Raw genomic sequence first — 20,888 nt, 5'->3', positions numbered from 1 at the left:
GCCAAGATCGTACCCCACTACACTCCAGCCTGGGTGACAGAGTGAAACTCCGTCTCAAAAAAAAAGGGGAGGGGGATGATAATCTTCTGGGACAACTGTCATCTATGTGGTCCCTTCAGCGAACGCCTGGCCCCCGACTCCCAGGGCACTTCCCAGACAGCCAGTGCCACATCCCAGGCAGCCCCTGCTCTGCCCTTGAGGTCTGTGCCTGGCAGAAGGGCGGCTGACCCTCGGCCCCTCTCGGCCCGGGTCCCAGCTCTCCCTGGCCCTGGGACCAGCAGACACACTCACCCTGTGCCTGGCATGCTGGCCGTGCTTGTGCCCGTCGGTGATGGTGGGTTGGGAGGGAACTGTTTCAGATACCGATGTAAATCTGTGTCTGCATCAATTCCACACAGGAGTTCAGTCATCATACGGGAAGGGAATCATAGCTGTGGGGGGCTCCATGCGGACCCCCCGGGCCCCTGAGGCCAGTCCCTGTGGCCACAGCAAGGAGCATCTGCTTCCACCAGTCGGACAAGACTCTTTCCTGCCCAGAAACTGGCAGAGGGACTTCCCCTGCTCCCCACGCACCGTCGTATCCCAAGCACACCCGTGTGGATGGACCCCGCGACATCTCCCCTCAGCCCGGGGCCCGAGCTCCTCCTGACGAGGGTTAAGCAGGAGCGGCCGCCTCTCCCTGTGTCCCTGCTGCAGGCAGCTGCCTTCTCCTCAGCTCCCACGGGCAGAACAAGAGCCAGCCAGCTCTCTCCATGCCGGGATTTTCCAGGGATGCTGATAACTAAAGCAGGCGGGGCCTTGTGCGTGGGTGGCGGGAGGGATCAGAGCTTCCTCAGCATCCGTCAGTCCCTGGAGCGTCTGAAGGGGCAGCCTACACCTGGAGGAACGAGTGGGGCCGGCTCCCGTGGGTCCCCAGTGCCTGGCATCCCCCGGTCCCTCTGCTCTCCCTCACAGACCCCCTCCACTGAGCAGCACAGCCCTGAGGACAGAGGCAGCAGCCCCGAGAGCATTTCCGATACAACTATATTTATTATATTTACACAGGAGACCCCCAGGGTGTTGCTCCCCACCTCCTACCCCCTCCCCCAAGGCCCTCCCTTTCCGTTCAGCCACCCTCTTCCTCCCACACTCCCACCCTCCAAAGCTAATGCCCATCAAGATCAGCACTGGGGGAGAAGTCTTTGCTTTGGGTCAGCCGGTGCCCTGAGGGTCCGAGAGTTGAGAGCCCCACCCTTGAGGATTGGCACCAGAGGGCCTGCCCTGTCCCCCTACTGGCTGCGGTGCTGCTTTTTCTTCCTCTTAGAGAGCAAGGGGTCACCCTTTCTCTTTAGGGACTGTGAGGGGCCACCCAGCCCCCGAGCCGGGGATTGCGCCCAAGAGACTCTGAGCCCAGGCCCTAGGTGGGGTGAATGTTCAGCAGGGGATGGGCCTCCGAAGAGAGCTCGCTTCTTGGACTTGGTGGCATGAGTGGCTGCTGGGCTGAGGCCTCTTCTCTTTGCAGATTGGGACTGAAGAGCTCCCTGGGGTCTCCGCCCTTCTGGGCTGAGAAGGCCCGAGGAAGGGACAGGGCTCTGGGACAGCTTCCAGGGCCGCAGCCTGTAGTTGGTACCCACGACAGAAACCACACCAGGGATTTCCCTCTCCTCCTCACTTGACCCCTTCGACGGCCTGGGTGACCCCTTGACAGGAGAGGCTCCAGGGAGACCCCAGGTGTCCTTGGTCCCCACACCTGGGCAGGTGGGTCTATGGTCCTGGGGAGGAGAGTATGGCCGGGCAGCCCTCAGCCTGCGGGAATCCAGCCTCTCCAAAAGCACCACAGGGTTTTTGGACCTGGCCATCCCAGTGCGCTCTCTGCCTCGTCCCTGAGGGTCCTGGGAGGCCATCTGGGGGGTGGGTTTCTGGTCCTGGGGAGGAGAGTTTGGCCGGGCAGCCCTCAGCTTATGGGAATCCAGACTCTCCAAAAGCCTAACAAGGTTTTTGGACCTGGCCATGCCAGTGCGTGCTCTGCCTCGTCCCTGAGGGTCCCGGGCAGCCATCTGGGGTGGGCAGGTTTCCACGCTGACCCCTTGCTGGGGCCCAGGGACATCTCTCTCTGCTCCTTGGCCCACTGCAGACTCAGAAGAGATTGAGTCCAACCGGGCAGTGCCATGACCAGGGGCTGCCCTGGCACACCGTTCCTCCTTCAAGGACAGGCGGCGCTTCTCCGATACCTGCAGGAGGAAAGGGGGCACTTACTGGCACTGCCCCAGGTGTGAGCAGGGCCCAGGGTGGTGGAGACCAGGGCACTTGGGCGGCAGGCAGGGAAGCCTGAGGCAGCTGGCGTGTCAAAGACAGAGGGTGTGGCTCTGCGGGCATCCCGCTGGGCTCACTGCAGTTTGCATCCTGACTCCCCTCCTGGCTCCTCTCCATCCTGCTCCATCTGAACCTGCACCTCCCCACCTCGGAGCGGCTCCCCAAGAAGCTGAGCATCCCCGCAGGGTCGGGTAGACAATCAGGTGGGGCCTGTGTGCCGGGTCCCTCCCGCCCCCGGGGTACCTGGGTGCCCCTCCCTCCCTGCTCTACCTGGGCAAGGGTGAGCCCTTCCTCCTGCTCCAGCTCCTGGCTTAGGGCCAGGAAATCCAGCTGTGGATCTGGGGAAAGCAATTCTTCCAGGAATCGGGGGTGGATGACGGCCTCCACCTGGAAACAGAAGGAAGACGGCGTGAGCTTCCCGGGCAGGAGTAACCTGGAGCCAAGGACACCTGGAGGAGTCGCAGAAAGCAGCGAGCGCCCCGTCCCCGCCCTTCTGGAGCTGTCTCATACCATGGCGACCAGCAGCTCCACACACAGACCACAGACCTGGTAGCATCCACACATGCAGACAGAGACACACAAACCACACACAGACACACAGACAGACCCACATACGACACAGGAAAATACACAGACACAAGTAACATACCCACGCCGCACTCACACCCACACAGACACATAGTAACAAATCACAGACACAAACACACAGACACACAATCACATACACAGACACTCAAATCCACGGAAACGCACTCACCCCCTGCAGAGTAGCTAAGGAACAGAGCTTAATTCCAAGGACCTGTGAGTGCCACGCCCCAGAATCCTGCAGACCCCAGCACTTCAGGCCAGCCCACCTTGGTGACGAAGTCTTTCTGGGAACACAGATTGTCAGCGTAGCTCAGGAGGTCGGGGTCTGAAAGCATCTCGTCCCCGTCCTGCTCCACTTCGCCCTCTTCCCTTTGTCCCGGGAGCTGCCCCGTGGCCCCAGCGGGAGGCCCCAGCAGCTCCTCCATGATGTCTACATACTCCTGCACCACTTCAGGGGGCATCTCCTCCGGGGCCTTGGTCTCCGCTGGCCGCTGGGGACTGGGTGGCGGCAGGCAGGCAGGCGGGGCCTTGGGGCCGTCCTGGCTGGGAAGGTACACTGAGGCAGGGAGAGAGGAGGACGGGCGTGGTGAGGGCTGCTCCTCCTGCCTGCACCACACAGGGGAGGGCAGGGCTCGGGGACGTGAAGTGGGTCCCAGCGGGGTCAGGACCACCTGAACCACAGCGCCCCCGAGGAGACGCCGCAGGAGGGGCACATGGGAGACAGAGTCGTTTGGGAGGAAGTTTGGAGCCACTGATATGCCGGGTACTGTACCCGCTCATCCGTGCTTCTGGGCAGATTGTATGTTGAGGTTTGGAATGGGGAGGGGAGAGAGTAGCTAGGAAACGTGACCAGGTGAATACGGACTTCATGACCATGGAACGCCCAGCCCCCGGCTCCCCTGAGCTGTCTTGTTGGAAGGAACAAATCCCTCTCTTGAAGGGAGGCATGGGGTGTGGGGACAGTGGCCTCCCTTGGCCCCTCTGGCCTTTGCCGTGGCTCCTGTGGGAACGTGGGAAGCCGTACCTGGCTGCTTGACCACCTCAGGGGCCGATGGTCCTTGAGGTTCAAGCCTCGGCGGGGCTGGAGGAGGCAGGCACTGGGGCCCCTTCATCCACTGCGACTTCTGAATCTGCATCTCCTCAGCCTCAAACTCCAGGAACCTGGGGTGCAGAAGGTGCAGGCTGTGCTGAGAGGGTCCAGGCGCCCTGTCCCCAGGACCAGGCAGCTGCCGATGGCAGGGATGGGAAGGAGTGCCTGGGGTGGGCTGTCGAGACCCTCCCTGGGACCCATTACCCAGTCCCAGGAGGGAGCTGCTCCCAGAGTTCTGGGCTTACCCTCCCTCGCCGGGCCCCTGCAGAGTCCATGGCATCAACAGGGCTTCCTGACTCAAGTCAGGGCCAGGAGGCCCTGGAGGCACCAGGGTGACCCCTCCTCCAGGCTTCAGCTGGCCAGGGGTGGGGTTTATGGCAGAAGGTGTCAGGAATGTTGCCCAGATGCAGGAGTCCTGAGGTTGGGACTGTGGGGATGACCCAGGAGCACCAGGCCTGGTTGGGAGGAAGCCAAAGCTGGGCCCAGGAGACAGGGCCCCTTTCCCCTGAGGCTGCTGTCTGTCTGTCTTAATGGAGGGGACTGCCCAGGAGCAAAGGCAGGCAGGCCAGAGATGGGTCTCATGGTGTCCTGGACGCAGGTCTCCCCTGACCCAACACAGGTTTCTCCAATCCTGTCCAGGCCGGGATGGGTGAAAACCGACTTCTGGCCACTGCTGTGAGGAGAGTGCACCCCGCTCTGTCTATAGTTTCCAGCGCCCCTTCCCCCCATCCCCACAGCTGGTGGTGACCACCTTTGGGCTGTGATGCTGGCTGCTCCCTCCATGACCCCCAGTGTCAGGCAGGGGTTGTCCCCAGGCCAGGCAGGGCGTGACTTCCCACCAGGGCAAGATAGAGACCCCCGAGGACTGTAGGAGGGAGGAGCAGCTTCCTGAGGGGGCCGGGGGCCCAGGAGAGCCTGTTTGGCCACACCCTCCTCATGCTCCACGCTGAGAAGCCACCATGGCCACCTGGCCTCTGTCACCCTGTCTCACCCTGCCATGCGGGCTCTGACCCTGCACCCCAGACTCACTTTCCCGCCATCTCGTAGTAGATCATCCGGTCAAAGTTGCTCTTGAGCTGCCATTCCCGCACGGCCCGCCACAGTCCCTCCTCCAGGGTCATGCTGGGCTTCCGCCGGGCCAGGGATCTGAGAACTGGGCTGTAAGGCGGTGCAGTCAGCCCCCGTCCACAAGCCCACCGTCCCTCCCAAGCCCACCTGGTCCCAACACCGGACCCCTGTCCTCCCCACACCTGTCCTGCCATCTGTCCCGGTCCTGTTCTCCCCAGCGTGGGCTCCTCAACCTCCAGGACACGCCCCCGAGATCAAACATCAACACAAGCCACCGGGTGGCCTCTCCGACTGCCCCTCGAGTCTTCAGTGTTGACAAGTGAACTCAGTACTGTGGGTGGAACGTGTGTGTCCCCAGCATTCCTGTGCTGAAGTCCTCAGCCCCGGTGTGCCCGTTCTTGGAGTCAATCGGCGTTAGAGCAGGTCACGTGGGTGGGTTCCCGTCATGGCATCTGAGCCCTGATAAGGGCAGGAGGAGACACCAGGGCTCTCCCTCTCAGCCTGGGACTTCCGACCTTGAAACTGGGAGACGTGACTGTGTCCCGATAAAGCACCCAGTCTATAGCATTTGTCATGGCAGAGCCCGAGGTGACCGAGACAGCACGCACACAGAATGACCGGGGAGCGAGGGTTAACGTGCAGGTTCCAGGGCCCCAGGAACTGAGCATTTAACCAGCTTCCTGGGGACTCTGGAGCAAGGCAGCCCCTGGGGACGCAGCCTCTGGGTCCTGGAGAGGAGCAGAAACCAGAACCAAAGCAGAGCGGGATCCACGCCCACTGCACGTGGAGCCTGTAGCCTGGGGCGGCTCCACTCCGAGAATCAGGGTCCCCAGTGTACCGGGACTCAGCTCCAAGGGACAAGGCAACCAGTCCCAGGATGCAGGGGCGGCAAGATTTTTGGGAGCAAAGATGGGGCCTCCTTACACCTACACCCTGGGCAGGGGACTTGCCTAGGGAGTGGCCAGTGTGTTCCCTCGTGGATGTGCCCAAGCTCCCATGGAATACGGGTTTGCTCATCAGCGGGAGACACAGGGTCACAGAGGCACCGCAGGATGGAGAAAGGCGGGACTGGGACTGAAACGAAAAACTCCCCCAGATGCTGGCATTGCTGCCTCAGGCACCACAGTCCACGGCCCTGGGCTGCTGGGCTCGTGGTGCACTCAGAGCCATCACTGGAGCCCGTGGCTTTGGGGAGCGCTGTCCTAGATGGCCTAGTCCTGATAATGACAGCAATAGGGACAGTAATCATAACTGCTGTCATGTAATGTGTCACAGCGTGTGCCGGGCACTGTGCTGCGTGTGTCATATGTGAGCTCAAGTCACCTCTTCACCATCCTCTGAAGGAAGCATCATCGTCCCTTTTTCTAGGAGGGATCGAGGGCGAAGCTGCAAATACCTGCCCAGCGTGGACCCTAGTGCGGGGCCCAAGACCATCCCCTGTGCAGGCTCCACCACCGCTGTGCCAGCGGGACCTCAGCAGAACAGTGGGCGTGTGCCAGGTTCCTGCAGCTCCCACCCCAGCCCCATGTGCTGTGCCCCTGGCCTTCGCCACCCAGGTCAAGGGGAGGCACTGGGGTGAACTCAAAGTCCTAAACCCAACCCATGGCTCATGTCGGACCGGGAACCCTCTCTGACCTGGGTCTTCTGTAAACATTGTCATGAAAATGACTGAAAGGAAGGATGGGCTGGACTCACGGCACAGTGAGGGGCAGGTGACATGAGGCCCCTGAGAGTCTGTCCTGAGCCTCAGCCAGATTAATGTTGCTGAAAATGTGCCCTTCCATAGCTCAGCCCATCGCCTTCAAGACTGCCCTGCAAGCTCCCCTGAACAGCGTGACCTCCCGTCCATCCCGCAGCCCCTTTACGGGTGAGCTGCAGGACGAGCTCCGGTGCCCCGAGGACACTCACATGAAGAAGCAGGAAAGCGCTTCCGTGTCCGGACTCTGGGGAAGGTGCCTCCGGGCCAGGGGCTTGTAGCGCTGCCAGAGTCGGAAGTTCTCATACACGCTCTTGGGGTTGCAGGAGTCGTCCGGGGGGGCCTTGGCCTGGGAGGGAGCCAGGCTGCCCTCTCCATGAGCCCCTTGTGGCCATGGCCCAGCATTCCCTGGGGCCGTCATCGGGGCCGGCTGGGGAGCCGGTGGTGGTGCTGGAGGAGGAAGGCCCTGGGACCAGCCTCCCTCGCAGGCCTGGGTGCCCAAAAAGACCTGGGCAGCCATAGCGGGCACCATAGGGGCCACTGCCAGGGGTTGGGGAGGTGGACATGTGACGCCCAGGCAGAGGGTGCCTGGAGCCTGCCAGACAACGGAGGCCTGAGTTAGGACCAAGGTCTGTGCCTGAGGGGCCTTCACAGGCCCCACTTCTGTCCTCATCTGGACAAGGACGTTGGAAGCCCCGGGCCAATTCAGGCCTTGGCCATCCTGTCCTGCCACCAGAGGGGTCCTGGGGAAGGCAGACAGCACCGGAGGGCCGCCTGGAGAAACCGCTGCAGTCACGAGGGGCGGCCCGTGTGCTGGGCCGAGAGCAGGTGTGGCGAAGGGCAGAGCCATGAACACTGGCATGGAGGCACCAGGGTTCTCTGTCATGCCCGGTCCCAGCACTGGGTATGCTGTGAAGACAAAGGAAAGAGGTGAATGAGCTGGGGTCTCCAGGACTGCAGTAGTTACTGGGAATCAGAGGGGTGTCCCAAGAACTGAGAGCGTGTGACAGGGAAACTCTGCAGCTTGCAAGTGTCCCTGTGTGTGCATCGGATGCTCTGTTCCTCCATGGGAGGGTCGCCTCACTAGAGAGCCTGGCCCGGGCTCCACAAGACTCCCTGACCCCTGTCTGCCAGAAGCAACAGCCAAGCCTTCACTGCGTCTGAGGGTCTCCCTCGGGCATCCCTGGCAGACCCTGCCAGCCTTACAGGCATCTCCCAAGCCATGGGTCAGGGATGAATCTCTCGCCGGCTTGGTGGCCCTCGGCACGCTCAGCAGCAGGTGAGGGGCCTCCACCAGGACAGTGCTCTGCACTCAGAAGGCCTACGGGAAGCCAGAAGGTTCCTAATATTGTGCCCCCATCTCCTCTTCAGTCTTCTTTTCCTGAAGCTCTTGTAAAGCCCTTTCTTTCCTAACTCAGCACAACAAAAGAAAACCACTGAATAGACCAGGTGTGGTGGTTCATGCCTGTAGTCCCAGCACTTTGGGAGGCTGAGGCGGGCGGATCACCTGACGTCAGGAGTTCAAGACCAGCTTGGTCAACGTGGTGAAACCATGTCTCTACTAAAATACAAAACGCAGCTGAGTGTGATGGTGCACGCGGGTAATCCCAGCTCCTCAGGAAGCTGAGGCAGGAGTATTGCTTGAGCCCAGGAAGCAGAGACAGCACTGAGCCAAGATTGCACCTGCATTGTAGCCTGGGTGACAGAGGAAGAATCTGTCTCAAAAAAGAAACAATGAAAGAAAACCACTGGATGGGAATCTCTCCCAAGCCAGCACCCTGTGAGCCCTGAAGATAACCCACACACGTCATGCCCAGCCTGCAAGTGACTGTCCCGGCACCAGGCACAGCAAGTGCTACACAGGGATCAGATTCGGGCCACCCTTTCCTCGGTGCTCGGTGGTCCTGGCTGCCACTCAGGAAGCTCTGTTCCCAGGGAGCAGGTCTGAGAAGCGGTGGTGGCATTCCCTGAGGTACTGTCATTGCGCAGCCAGCAACAGCAGCACACGATTAGAGCACAGCCAGCAAGCGGTGAGCAGTGGGGCTGTCAGGGGAGGTGTCCGGGGATTTTCACAGCTGCCGGGCATGTTACAGTAGTTCCTGGGACAAGGAGCCCACCTCTGGTCCTTTTCCTTTGAGCTCCCAGTAACTGAATATAGTGACCAACCAAGAACCAGAGGTTCTTGGGCCATGGGCCAGGTGGGCAAAGTTGTCTGGAGCTCATCCCTGGTCCCTAGGACCTCATGCAGTCTCCAGTCAAGGGAAATAGGGATACAGCACGTGCAGCTCATCAGTCAGGACACACAGCCTAACTTGAATAATAATAATAATCATAATCATAATAATAAGAGGACCGTCTTCCTATTTGTGTGTTATTCTCCTTCCTCTACTGAATCGGAAACCAGGCTTTCCAGACCCTTCCACTGAGAACCAGCAAGAGTCCATGCCTGTCCCCTGTTCACGAGGTAGTAGACATGGAACAGAAGCAAATCCTTCCTCTCCACAGTAACACAAAGTGCAGAGGACGGGCCATGAGCTAGCAGACAGGAGGAAGTGGGTCTGAAGACCTGAGCTTCCACCAAAGGACGAACAATTCAGAATAACCTGGGAAGCCCAGACCGTGTTGCCTGAACTTCCCCAACTGCCCCCACCCCTGTTAAATCAGAGCCAACAGCCACCTGAACTGACCGAGAAGCCACCTCTGGGGAGGGAGCTGAGAGGCTGTGACAGTTACAGTAGCCCCCAGCCTCACCCACCCAGAGGCTGTCACTGCATGCTCTGTCACAGACAACCCACCCAACAGTTTTCTGGCTGAGACCCCTTCTCCCCACTCCTCCCTAATATCTAGAAAAGTCCAGTCCAAATCCCTCTGAACACTATGGAAGGACACCTTCCAGGTGCCTGAAGACACAACACAGGGCTTAGGCTTGCCTGTCATCCTCCCTGGGCCACCAGCACAACACCATCCCACCACGCCATACAAACACATGGTGACGTGACCTGTCCCCCTCTAGAAAGAATCAATACATCCACTCCGTCCTTTCCCCTACACGGTGTATTCCCCCAGGCATCTTGGTCTGCCTCTAAGGAGCCATCCTCTCTAACCACAGACTCAGGGTGCCATGGCCCTCCCTAGGTATGATGTCTTTGGGGACATCCAGGGCTCCCTCCCTCCCTCAACATCAGCCCTATCGACTGTCCCCAGGGCAGTGTCAAATTTGAATTCCCAAGGACTTGAAACATGGCAGAGACTTGGATAATGCCCCTGTCCCTACAGACTCACCTCCATTTGAAGCCATCCCCTCAGGCTGGGTGCTGATCACCGCTGTCTGACAGTTTCCACAATGAGAAAAGTCAAGGGCAGGACCCAGAGAGTGAACTGCCTCAACAGATTCTCCTGAGTTCAGGTAGATCAGGGAAAATTTGAAAGTAAATAGGTTTAGAACATAGGACCCCAGACATTCTGCAGAGGGGGAGGGGCAGTGCAGCAGGTACTGGTAGGGGTGGGGGACATTCTGTAAAGAGCTCCGGCCAATAGGCAAGAACTGAGGTTCCCTTCCAGCTGGACGGCAGCAGCGCCGACTGTGTGCGCCTCTTTAGGCAACTTTTCAATTGTCCTTCTGACTCACAGCACAAAGCTTCAACCTGATGTCCCCTTTACTTCCATTCTTTGTCAACAGACCTACTTTTGTGCCCCTCAACCCATGCTCCTTCCCACTTGGGCTCTTTCCCGCTCTTGATGAATTTCAACAGGGGCTGCACTTCCTAAACACAATTTAGGACACTTCCTAAGAACCCCTGTGTTTGTCAGACGATCCACGTCTGGATCCTGTGCCTGGTTCAGAGGATCCAGGCTATGAGGTGGCTGTGTGCTCATCACCGTTGTGGAAGCCGTCCTTGAGTCCCCGGGTCCTGTATGGTGCTGGAATCTGTCCACACCAGCAGGCCAGCCTTACTTCCCATCTCCTTTGCTGGAAAGCCTCAGTCGGGGAAAGAGTGGCTATGTGGCCAGAGAGCCTTTCATTTTGTTTCCCAGCATATTGTGCTGGTATTAAATGTTTATTTTTTATCTTTTAAATGGTTTTAATTTAACCAGGCAATACTTTTTTTTTTTTTTTTTTTTTTTTTTTTTTTTTTTTTTTTTTGAGACGGAGTTTCGCTCTTGTTACCCAGGCTGGAGTGCAATGGCGCGATCTCGGCTCACCGCAACCTCCGCCTCCTGGGTTCAGGCAATTCTCCTGCCTCAGCCTCCTGAGTAGCTGGGATTACAGGCACGCGCCACCATGCCCAGCTAATGTTTTGTATTTTTAGTAGAGATGGAGTTACACCATGTTGACCAGGATGGTCTCGATCTCTTGACCTCGTGATCCACCCGCCTCGGCCTCCCAAAGTGCTGGGATTACAGGCTTGAGCCACCGCGCCCGGCCAACCAGGAAATACTTTTGCATGGTTCCAAATTCAAATTGTGCACAGTGGACTAGGCGGTGACCGGTCTTCCTCCCACCTCTTTCCCTGTCCACAGCATTTTCTTTCCTGGAGCAAACGGGCGTTGGGAAAGATGCGAATGCTGCTCTGAGAGATGAGAATCTTGGCCAGTGATTTTAGAAGAAAATGCAAACAAACAAACACAAGGTTTTCAATTGAAGGTACAGCCCTTCTTCCAGATGAAGACATTGATTGAATGGGCTGGATCCCCACGCAGTGGTCAGCGGCGGCCTTTGGCAACTGACAGAACAACATCTGGGGACTCAGGAGCTGGGTTTTGTTTGAAGAAACTTCCCTACAGGAGTCATGAGCAGAGGAAAACGAGTGTGGGAGAAAGGAGGGGACTCTCAGGGAGGAGTACAAACGGAGAGAAAAAAGCATGTCATTGCTGAGGAAGAAAATGGAACACTGCTTCTGTTTCTTCCCTCTACCTCCTTCCCTTTCTCCTGCGGATGGACAGCGCCAGCCCACTGACGGTGGGAGCCCAGTTTACTCTCGTTCTCCCGATGCATAGGGTTTTGTCTTCACTTCTGTTGAACATCACCTTTTCATATTTTTATTATTATATATTTGGTTTCCCACAGCATCTCAAACATGCTTCTGTCACTGAGAAATGAAGGCTGCCTATTCGCAAAAAAACATGGGAGGAGGTTGGGGAAAGGAAGACGCTTTCGGACGGATGAGTGCACACTGGGATCATTTCCTGAAACGCTCCCTGTTGGCACTTACGAAGCATCTGCCCCTTCGGAAGACAACTGGACTCAGGCGGGCAGAGTTGCAGGAAAACATAACCGGGGCCACACAGCAGGGAGGGCGGCGGATCGCAGGTCTCGAGCCCAGGGTTCCCCGCTCCTTGCTCAGGTGTGTGAGAAACTCATTTCCTAACTCCTGTCCACTATTCCTCATGGGTTCCCGGTTTGGTCCCAACCCTAAACCTGAATGGTTCTTGAGCATTTCTATGAAATGCCTCCGCAGTGGCCACTGGGAGGGGAGTGACCTCCACGCAGTGCCTGCCTGTCTGGGTGCCCCAGGCCTTTTGTCCTCTGAGACAGAGCCGCCTTCTTCCATGCAGCCCTCTTCCGCCATGCAGCCCACCTCGATCTTAGCTGAGAAGACTGATGGAGAGCAATTCAAGCAAAACCAAAATAAAACAAAAACAACATAAACACTTTGGAGACCTTTCTGAGGACTTGCTCTTTTATCATGGGGTAAACTTGAATGATTTTCAATCAGTTGCTTCATCTCAGAGGGATGTTGATGGAAAATCTCCTCAGGCGCTGAAGAAGGGCAGAATTTTTGGTTGCTTCCTCCCCTTGTCAAGCCAGTCAGCCGACGCTTTCTCAAGATTCTCATGCACAGCTTTGATATCGGATATGAATGAGTCTTTTTTCTGAGCCACTGACAGAAAAAGTGTACTGTGGAACAGCCTCTTGTCTGAATTCTGCAATCCTCTCTGTGTGTGTTTGAAGTCCTAGATCCCAGGAGGACAGACAATCAAATTAGCCAAAGGTAATTTGTGAAGACTGGCCACGGGAGGTGGTGGCTAAAAGTCCTCTGGCCCCTGCTCTCTGAGCATGACCTCAGGAAGTCCTGGGCCGCACTGACTGCTGAGAAAGAACGCCTCAGAGCATGGATCTCATTTCAGAAGACAGATGCTCTTCCACACAATCACGGAAGGTAGGTAGAGGAATGGCGGGTCCATGCCGTGTCCTACAGAGCTCTCAGTTTCTGCCCTTGAGGCTCTGGGCCAACATAGATGTGAAGACGCTTTACTGTTATCAGGAGGAGCCATGAATGGTAGGAACCTGCAAATGAGCAGAAAGGATCTGACGATTAAACTTTCTTCTATTCCAAATTCAAGTCAGTGAGTTACTTCTCTACTAGTCTTTTATTGCCAACTCTAATTCTGCACTAGGTTGCAGAGTGGGGTTCGGGGGAGCGTGGAATTATTCCCTTACTATCTGCTGCTTTGTCTACTGAAATTGATCAAAGCTATAACGAAAACATTTCTAGAAATCATTTGAGTAGGAAAAACTGTGGGCATGGAGTCCGAAGAAAGTATCTTTTGGAGCGCTTTTTCAGGTCTAAAACTCTTTGCCAGAAATGTTCTTTAATGGATCCTCCAGACTGGGTAGGAAAACAGGGCATAGTATTTTTTTAAAAAAGCATGAGCGGGAATGAAACAAATGCAGCCCAAAGGGGGAATGCAAGACTTTCGCAGTCTGAGGAAACTGATTGAGGGTAAACCCTCCAAAGGCAAACCTTTCAGCGAGGCTGCTAGCCACGTGCGTGGACTGCCGGTTTGTATTACTGAAAATCAGGAGCGGCGGTTTGGGACGCGCTGGTTTCTCAGAGGGACGGTCATGGAGGTTCCCATGAGGAGGCGTCGCCTGGCCCCGTCTCTCCATTTGCGCAGCTCCTGCGGGGCCCTCCCAGGGCGGCCTCCGGGTCCCCGCGTGCAGGCGCAGCGGCCTCGAGGCGGGCGGGGCTCCCGCGCCCTCAGTGGCTCCCGGTGTCCGTTGCAGGTGGTTGGGGCGGAGAGACGCGCAGCGCGCGTGGAAATGGCCATTCGCCAACGGCCTTGGCTCTCATGGCGTCCTCCTGGTGTTACCTAAAAATAAAACTACGTGTGATTAGAAGGCAGTCGCCTCCTGGTCGTGCTCCCGCTGGTCGTCGGCGTCCGCAGCGGGCCTATGGCTGCGCGTAAGGCGGGAGCGTGCCCAGCGGGGACCCCGCGGGACCCCCAGACCGCGCTTCTTTCCCTGGCCGGCCTGGCCCCGAAGTGAGGGAGGAGCTTTAACGGTGCAGTGGGAACCCCGAAGTGTGTCTCCTCCGTGCCTCTCACATTTTGAACAACACAAGAGCTTGAGGAAAACCCCAGCCGTTGAAACCGTGATGCGGTTCAGCAAAGAAGTAGCTCCTGTCCGGGTAAAATCAGTGACGTTCTCACGGACGTCCTCACTGAGTGAGTTGTGAAGCTTGTTGACTTAATCAGAGTGATCACCCAGCATGCAGGTTCCAGTACCTCATTTGTCAATGATGTGAGCGGCTGCAAAGTCCAAGACCAGGCCTGTAGTCGTCGTCTGTTCACTTGGTAGCACAAGTTGGTTGTGGATGCAAGAGTGTGGCCAAAGTCGAGAAAAGTTCTATGAGAATCACTTGCTTATGTGGAATTTATAATAGAAAGTAGGGTATATTATTTGTACGTTGTAGGCTACACATGTATTACATCTAAAATTTACTGCACACGTGTGTGTGTCTTCTTGGGCAGTTGGGTCAGTGTGTGTACTTGAGAATGTAAGAAAGGTTTGTTTTGGACTTTGATGGGGTATGAGATGGTCCATACGTGGGATGGTGTGTGTTTGTGAAAAATGTGTTTATATGACTTCTTAGTTTGCAATTTGATATGTATTTAACTGGTGAGAATCGAATATATATTCACATGTGTGGGTTGGTGGTGTCTGTGTGGAGACTGCAGATTAAAGAAGGTCATAACTGGGCTGGGTGCAGTGGCTTACGCCTGTCATCCCAGCATTTTGGGAGGCTGAGGCAGGCAGATCACCTGAGGTCAGGAGTTCAAGACCAGACTGGCCAACACGATAAAACCCTGTCTCTACTAAAAATACAAAAATTAGCTAGATGTGGGGGTGCATACCTGTAGTTTGAGCTACCTGGGAGGCTGAGGCAGGAGAATCACTTGAACCGGAGAGGCGGAGGTTGCAGTGAGCCAAGATCCAGCCACTGCACTCCAGCCTGAGCGACAGAGCGAGACTCCATCTCAAAAAAATAAAATAAATAAATAATTATTGAATGTAGGAATCAAAGAATGGGGTTTCAGGTTGCGTGCCCTTAGTTCAGTTCCTGAGAGTTTATAAGCAATAATGTTTTGTTTTTTAAAAGAAGTGAAAAAAGGGAGCATAGTTGTATTGAAGGAGAAGTTAAACAATGACTCGGGCCCCCAGACAGTCTCACCTGACCCCTTATGCTGCTGTGGGACTGAAGTGTCTCATTAGAACTGTCCTTGTCAGCCGCTTTACACCTGTCTCTATTAGCTACTGGATATGAAGCTTCCCCAGAAAGAGGCAAGAACTCAGCACGGATGCTCTCCATAGCTGAGGCCACCCTGGGAGGGCCTGAGAGCCAAGTCTATCTTCCAGCAGCACTCCCAGCAAATGGGGAAACAAGTCCTTCATCAAGGAGGGATCTAGGTGGCTGACACCCGCATCCACCACAGTCTGCTCCTTTTCAGCTTGAATCCATTTCTTCATTTGTAGTCTGAGGGTGGAAGACAAGTGCATGTGTCTTTGTGTTCAGGATTGTAGGAGGTGCAGGTATGTTTGGGTAGTGTGTCTTTATGTATACAAAGTTGGAGTTTGTGTGTATGAATTTAGGGAGTGTGAGGGGCTGTGTATGTATTGGGGTCATGTATACAAAGTTGGAGTTTGTGTGTATGAATTTAGGGAGTGTGAGGGGCTGTGTATGTATTGGGGGGAAGCCACCACGTATGTTTATGATTGAGTTGGAGTTTTGTGTATAATGTGAGGATTCTTTTGGATTATATGTGTTCTAGACTGTGTGTAGTTTATGTGGATAGTCAGAGTATGTGTAGGGAGTGTGTACATGTATTTGAAGGAGGGTGAGGTTATGTGAAGTATGTGTTGAATTCTGGTGGCATGAGGCATGTGTGAACAGCTGGCCTGAGAAGGCTAGAGTGTCTAACATATGCATTTGGGGATTGGGAGCTGGTGTCTGTGCATGTATTTGGGTCATGGAAGGTTGTAGATGTGTATTACTAACTGTAGATGATTGAGGATGCATATTTGGGGAGTTTTGAGAGGATGTGTGTGTGTGCATGTACCTGGGTGCATGCACACATGTGTGTGTGTGCAGTGTGTGTTTTGGTGGGTGGGGCATGCATCCATCAGAATATCCCACATTATCTGATGTAACAGATAATTCTGCATCTCAGTGACTTCCAACAACGTAGGCTTCTCACACGTTACGTGTCCTCCATTGGTTGGCTTTGATCAGTAACTGCTCCTCTGCCTTGGATCCAGATGGATAGAGCAATCTCATTTGGGACATGTCTAGAAGGACTTTTTCTGCTCAGAGTCATACATGGCATTTCTGCTCACATTTCATTTTCCACAACAAGTCATGTGGCCACACTCGAGTTAAACAGACTGGGGATGTGTAATCTCTCAGACAGAGACACCCCAGAGAAGGAGCATGAATACTCTTCATAGTGATACATCTGCCCCATTGTGTATACATTCAGAACGTGTTCCATTGCTGGGTTTATATTTCATTAGGGGGGATGGGGAGTTGATGAGGGAGTGTGTTTAGGTGTGTGAAGGCTGCTGTATGACAAGGGATGCATTGGCAGGTGTGGAATGTTTTTATACTGACATGTTTTGGGGATTTGTGTCTGTTTTGGGTATTTGTATTCTGTGTCCCATATATGTTTTATATATTTAAGATATATATTTATGTAGGTAGGTTGAATAAGTATTCAGTGATGTTGGAAATGTGTTTTTCAGGGAATATGGGTGAGTTTTTAGTATATTACAGAAGCATAGCGAGTTTTGGGTTTATCCTGAGGGTACTAGATAATTGTGTGTTCATATTTGAATGGTGTGTGTGTGTGTGTGTGTGTGTGTGTGTGTGTATGTGTATGTATTTTTGTGGTGGGGGTGGTTCTGTGTGTGTGTGTTTTTTTTTTTTTTTTTTTTTGAGACGGAGTTTCACTTTTGTTACCCAGGCTGGAGTGCAATGGCGCGATCTCGGCTCACCGCAACCTCCGCCTCCTGGGTTCAGGCAATTCTCCTGCCTCAGCCTCCTGAGTAGCTGGGATTACAGACACGCGCCACCATGCCCAGCTACTTTTTTGTATTTTTTAGTAGAGACAGGGTTTCACCATGTTGACCAGGATGGTCTCGGTCTCTTGACCTAGTGATCCACCTGCCTCGGCCTCCCAAAGTGCTGGGACGGGTTCTGTGTGTTTTGACGGTACTGTGAGATATTGTGAATATGTGTGCATACATTTGAAAAGACAGGTAATGTTACATGTTTTACTGTTTTGTGTGTATTCAGAGTAGAGGAGTTTTATGTATGCTCATGGTGTCTAGATGAGAATTTAGGTGTACATTTTTGGTATGAGAAATTTGGAGGCAGAGGGATGGCTGGGAGTATATGGATGTTACAAGCTATATGTATGTAATCTGAGAATATGGACGAAATATAGTTTTCAAGATGGAGGCTTGTGTATGTTTGTATTAGGATCTGTGAGTATATTGTGGATGTATTATTCAGGCATCTGGATGTTTGAGTTTGTGTAATCTGAACAGTGCGAATTTATTCAGGAAATGTGATAGTTGTGTGTCCATTCTAGAGCTGTGAGTGTGTGGTCTGTGCTTCTACCAGGGGAGTACAGGATAACTTCCTTTTATTTCCTATTTTTATAGCATTTTATGTAACTCATAAAACTGTCTTTGCATAAAAATTCATACAGAGTTGCTAGAGAGCATACGATTTCCAAAAATGTCCTGGGTTTTTTGTTACATTAAGTTTTTCTAAGGATGCACTCGAGTCAGTGGTAAAACGCAGACATTATGCAATACTTCCTGATCTTTAACAAACCATTCTCATTATTTTGTCTCCGCACAGTTTTAACTCTGATACCCACTTTGTGCAGGGTTTGCTAGAACTAGGATGTCAGAGAACCATTAAGGCAGGATCTACAAGAGGTAAATATTTCCAGACAGCAGTAATAGCCCCTTGGCCCCCACCCCAACTTCATATATCCATACAGTCTGTCTACAAAGCCTGGCAGGGTGCCAGCTCACGACTTCCATTTGGGAGTCTCAAGATCTCTCGATTGGGCAAGAAGCAAACATCTGGGGGGAATTTTGGAAACTGAGGCCATCTCTACCAGAACCCATGTGGCTGTGCTGTAGTGTGGTCAGGCTAGTGACTCTTACCAGTTAAACACCCAGCCCACTCACCACTAAGTAGAGCCCACTGGTTGGTTGATGATTGCTGCTGATGTGGTCCCCTCTCCCCAACAAAACTTGCACATGGTCGCAAAGGACTTCACACTATCTCTTCCCCTCTACTGCCATCCAAGGAGCATCTTGACTCTTCCAGAATCAGACGTAAAAGACAAGGTTGGTAAAATCAGTATCCATCCTACCTGAAGCTATGATTAACCATTGTGCACAAACATGGCACTTTTATTTATTTTTTATTATTTTCTTGTATTTTATTTTTTTTGAGACAGAGTTTCGCTTTTGTTGCCCAGGCTGGAGTGCAGTGGCGTGATGTCGGCTCCCTGCAACCTCTGCTTCTCGGGTTCAAGCAATTCTCCTGTGTGGGTCTCCTGAGTAGCTGGGATTACAGGCGCCCGCCACCACACCTGGCTAATTTTTGTATTTTTTAGTAGAGACAGGTTTTCATCATGTTGGCCAGGCTGGTCCTGAACTCCTGACCTCAGGTAGTCTACCTGCCTCAGCCTCCCAAAGTGCTGGGATTCCAGGCCTCAGCCACCACGCCTGGCCTGAACATGGCACTTTTAAAAAGCTTTTTATTCAGCAGGGAGCAGTGGCTCATGCCTGATATCTCAGCACTTTGGGAGACCAAGGCAGGTGGATCACTAGATCAGGGGTTCAAGACCACCCTTACCAATATGTTGAAACTCATCTCTACTAAAAGTACAAAAATTAGAGAGGCTGAGGCAGGAGAATCACTTGAACCCAGGAGGTGGAGGTTGCACCACTGCACTCCAGCCTGGGTGATAGAACAAGACTGTCAAAAAAAAAAAAAAAAGATTTTTTTTTTCCTTTTCTTTTTTTTTTTTTTCCTCATCGCTAAGTGTCGTATGAGTTCGATTTGGTGAGGGCCAAGATTTTTTTTTTTTCTAAGTAAAATGGACACCAAAGAGCCCAATGATTTTTTTAAGGGTTTCTTTTTAATTTTTTTTTTTTAAGGATATAAATGGAAGCTGCAAAATATGGGAAGAGGAGCAAGAGAGCTGCAGAGTTTGCATTTATGTTGTGAGGGGCTGGGGAGAACACAGCCAGGGAGAGAGGACCCCAGCCCACGAGTCCCTGCTCCCGCATCTGCTCTCCCCGCACTCAGGCTGCCCTGCCAGGGAACACAGGACAGAAGTCATAAGAAACCAAACTTAAAGCTTCTTTCTTGTGGCTGGTTGGGTGTTTACGAGTGCAAATGTAGTAAGCCACACCTGGCGGACATAAGGGGCCTGTCTGTGGAGGCCATAGGCATGCGTGCTCCTGAGCGTCACTCAGCCTCTGGTGACCCCGAGGCTCCGGGCAGGCCAAGCGCCTTCACCTCTCCACTTTCTTGAGATGCCGCATTTTTTCCTGTTGGCAGTGGCACCTCTCGTCGGTGCTGGGGATACATTCGTCGTACCACGCCTCCTCCATCTTCTCCACGGGGTAGACGGCTTCCTGGTAATTGCGGATGAGCCGCAGCTGCGTAGGGTCCAGCGGCTTCTTGCTGCAAGCCCCTGAATGGTCGCACTCAGCCGGAGGTTCCCGGCGGTGGAGGAGCCCTGCGGCAAAGTGGCCCACGGAGAGGCTCTGCGGCACGATCCTGCGCACCTCCTTGTCGGACAGCAGGTAGGGAGAGGGCACCGGGAAGTCGGGCGAGGCGACCACGAGCTCGTCCAAGGGGATCTTGTAAAAGTCCTTGCTGCTCCTTTCGGGGGCAGGGCAGACCCTCAAATTCCTCCCCGAACCTCTCGGGGTTGATTATTACATAGCTCCTCAGGTCTCTGCGCTCGGTACCAGCGCGTGGACCTTGCGCTGCTGCTGTCGGAGCGCCTCTGCTCGGTGTCTACTTCCTTCCTATTTATTTTTAATATTTTTTCTAGACTGCTCAGCAGAATAGGAGAATTTGATGTATCTGTGGGTTTCGGAAATTTTAGTTGTATATTTTTAGGGTTCTTGCATATATTTGGGGTGTATATGTGTAAGTAGCGTGGATGTAAGGGTATTTTTAAATAGGAATTGTTTTAGGATGCGTTGGAGGTGAAAGTACATGCATAGTTTATGATATGATAGAGTTTAGAGGCATTGATTAATGGAACTGTTATATCATGAAAAGATAATGAATTTTGTCAAATGTATTTTCTGCAGTAATTGATATTTTTCCTTTATTCTACCAATGTGATGTATTGCACTGATTGATTTTCAGTGCATTGAAACCATCTTTGTTGAATGGGATTGAACTATCAATACCACTGATGTTGAATTATCTTTGCTTTCCGGGAATATACCCCAGTTAGTTCTGGTGGATAATGTTTTAATGTGCTACTAAATTTGGTTTGCTAGCATTTTGTTGAGAATTTTCGAATCGATATTTGTAAGGGATATTGTTCTCTACTGCTCTTTTTCTTGCAGTGTCTTTGGTTTTGGTATCAGACAATGCTGGCCTTGTAGAGTGAGTGTGGAAGTGTTCTCTCCTCTTCAATTATTGGAACAGTTTGAGAAGGATTGATGTTAATTCTTCCTTTAATGTTGGTAGGATATACCAGTAAAGCCATCCAGTCCTGGGCTTTTCTTGGTTGGAAAGTTTTTGATTACTGATTCAATTACCTGACGAGTTACAGGCGTTAGATTTTCCATTTCTTCGTGATTCAACCTTGGTA

General features: G+C 53.4%; 1 protein-coding gene across 2 annotated transcripts; it reads right to left on the bottom strand.

Moving 5' to 3' along the window:
* Window positions 1-832: 832 nt before the first annotated feature.
* LOC141583188 (NUT family member 2G-like) lies at window positions 833-10,159 on the bottom strand. Of its 2 annotated transcripts, XM_074392523.1 has the most exons (8): window positions 10,017-10,159; window positions 6,947-7,643; window positions 5,000-5,128; window positions 3,905-4,041; window positions 3,147-3,436; window positions 2,563-2,679; window positions 1,984-2,210; window positions 1,269-1,830 (listed from the first exon to the last, which is right to left on the bottom strand). In XM_074392523.1, the coding sequence occupies exons 1-8, from the start codon at window positions 10,030-10,032 to the stop codon at window positions 1,269-1,271; spliced, it is 2,175 nt and encodes a 724-aa protein (XP_074248624.1). In that variant the 5' UTR covers window positions 10,033-10,159. The 2 variants fall into 2 exon arrangements, with proteins under 2 accessions (XP_074248628.1, XP_074248624.1); XM_074392527.1 differs by lacking the exons at window positions 1,269-1,830; window positions 1,984-2,210 and adding an exon at window positions 833-871.
* Window positions 10,160-20,888: the final 10,729 nt, after the last annotated feature.

Source organism: Saimiri boliviensis, chromosome 2 (genome assembly GCF_048565385.1).
Source record: "Saimiri boliviensis isolate mSaiBol1 chromosome 2, mSaiBol1.pri, whole genome shotgun sequence".
NCBI classification, from domain to species: Eukaryota; Metazoa; Chordata; class Mammalia; order Primates; family Cebidae; genus Saimiri; species Saimiri boliviensis.
This window is presented reverse-complemented; position numbering and strand designations above follow the sequence as displayed.

Bases quoted from the DNA above. Each gene is read 5' to 3' on its own strand.
- LOC141583188 (XM_074392523.1), bottom strand. The intron at 2,680-3,146 runs GTGGGCTGGCCT...TTCTGTTTCCAG, and splicing joins AGAAAGACTTCGTCACCAAG to GTGGAGGCCGTCATCCACCC. The intron at 1,831-1,983 runs GTCCAAAAACCT...TGGGATGGCCAG, and splicing joins GCACGCACTGGCATGGCCAG to GTCCAAAAACCCTGTGGTGC.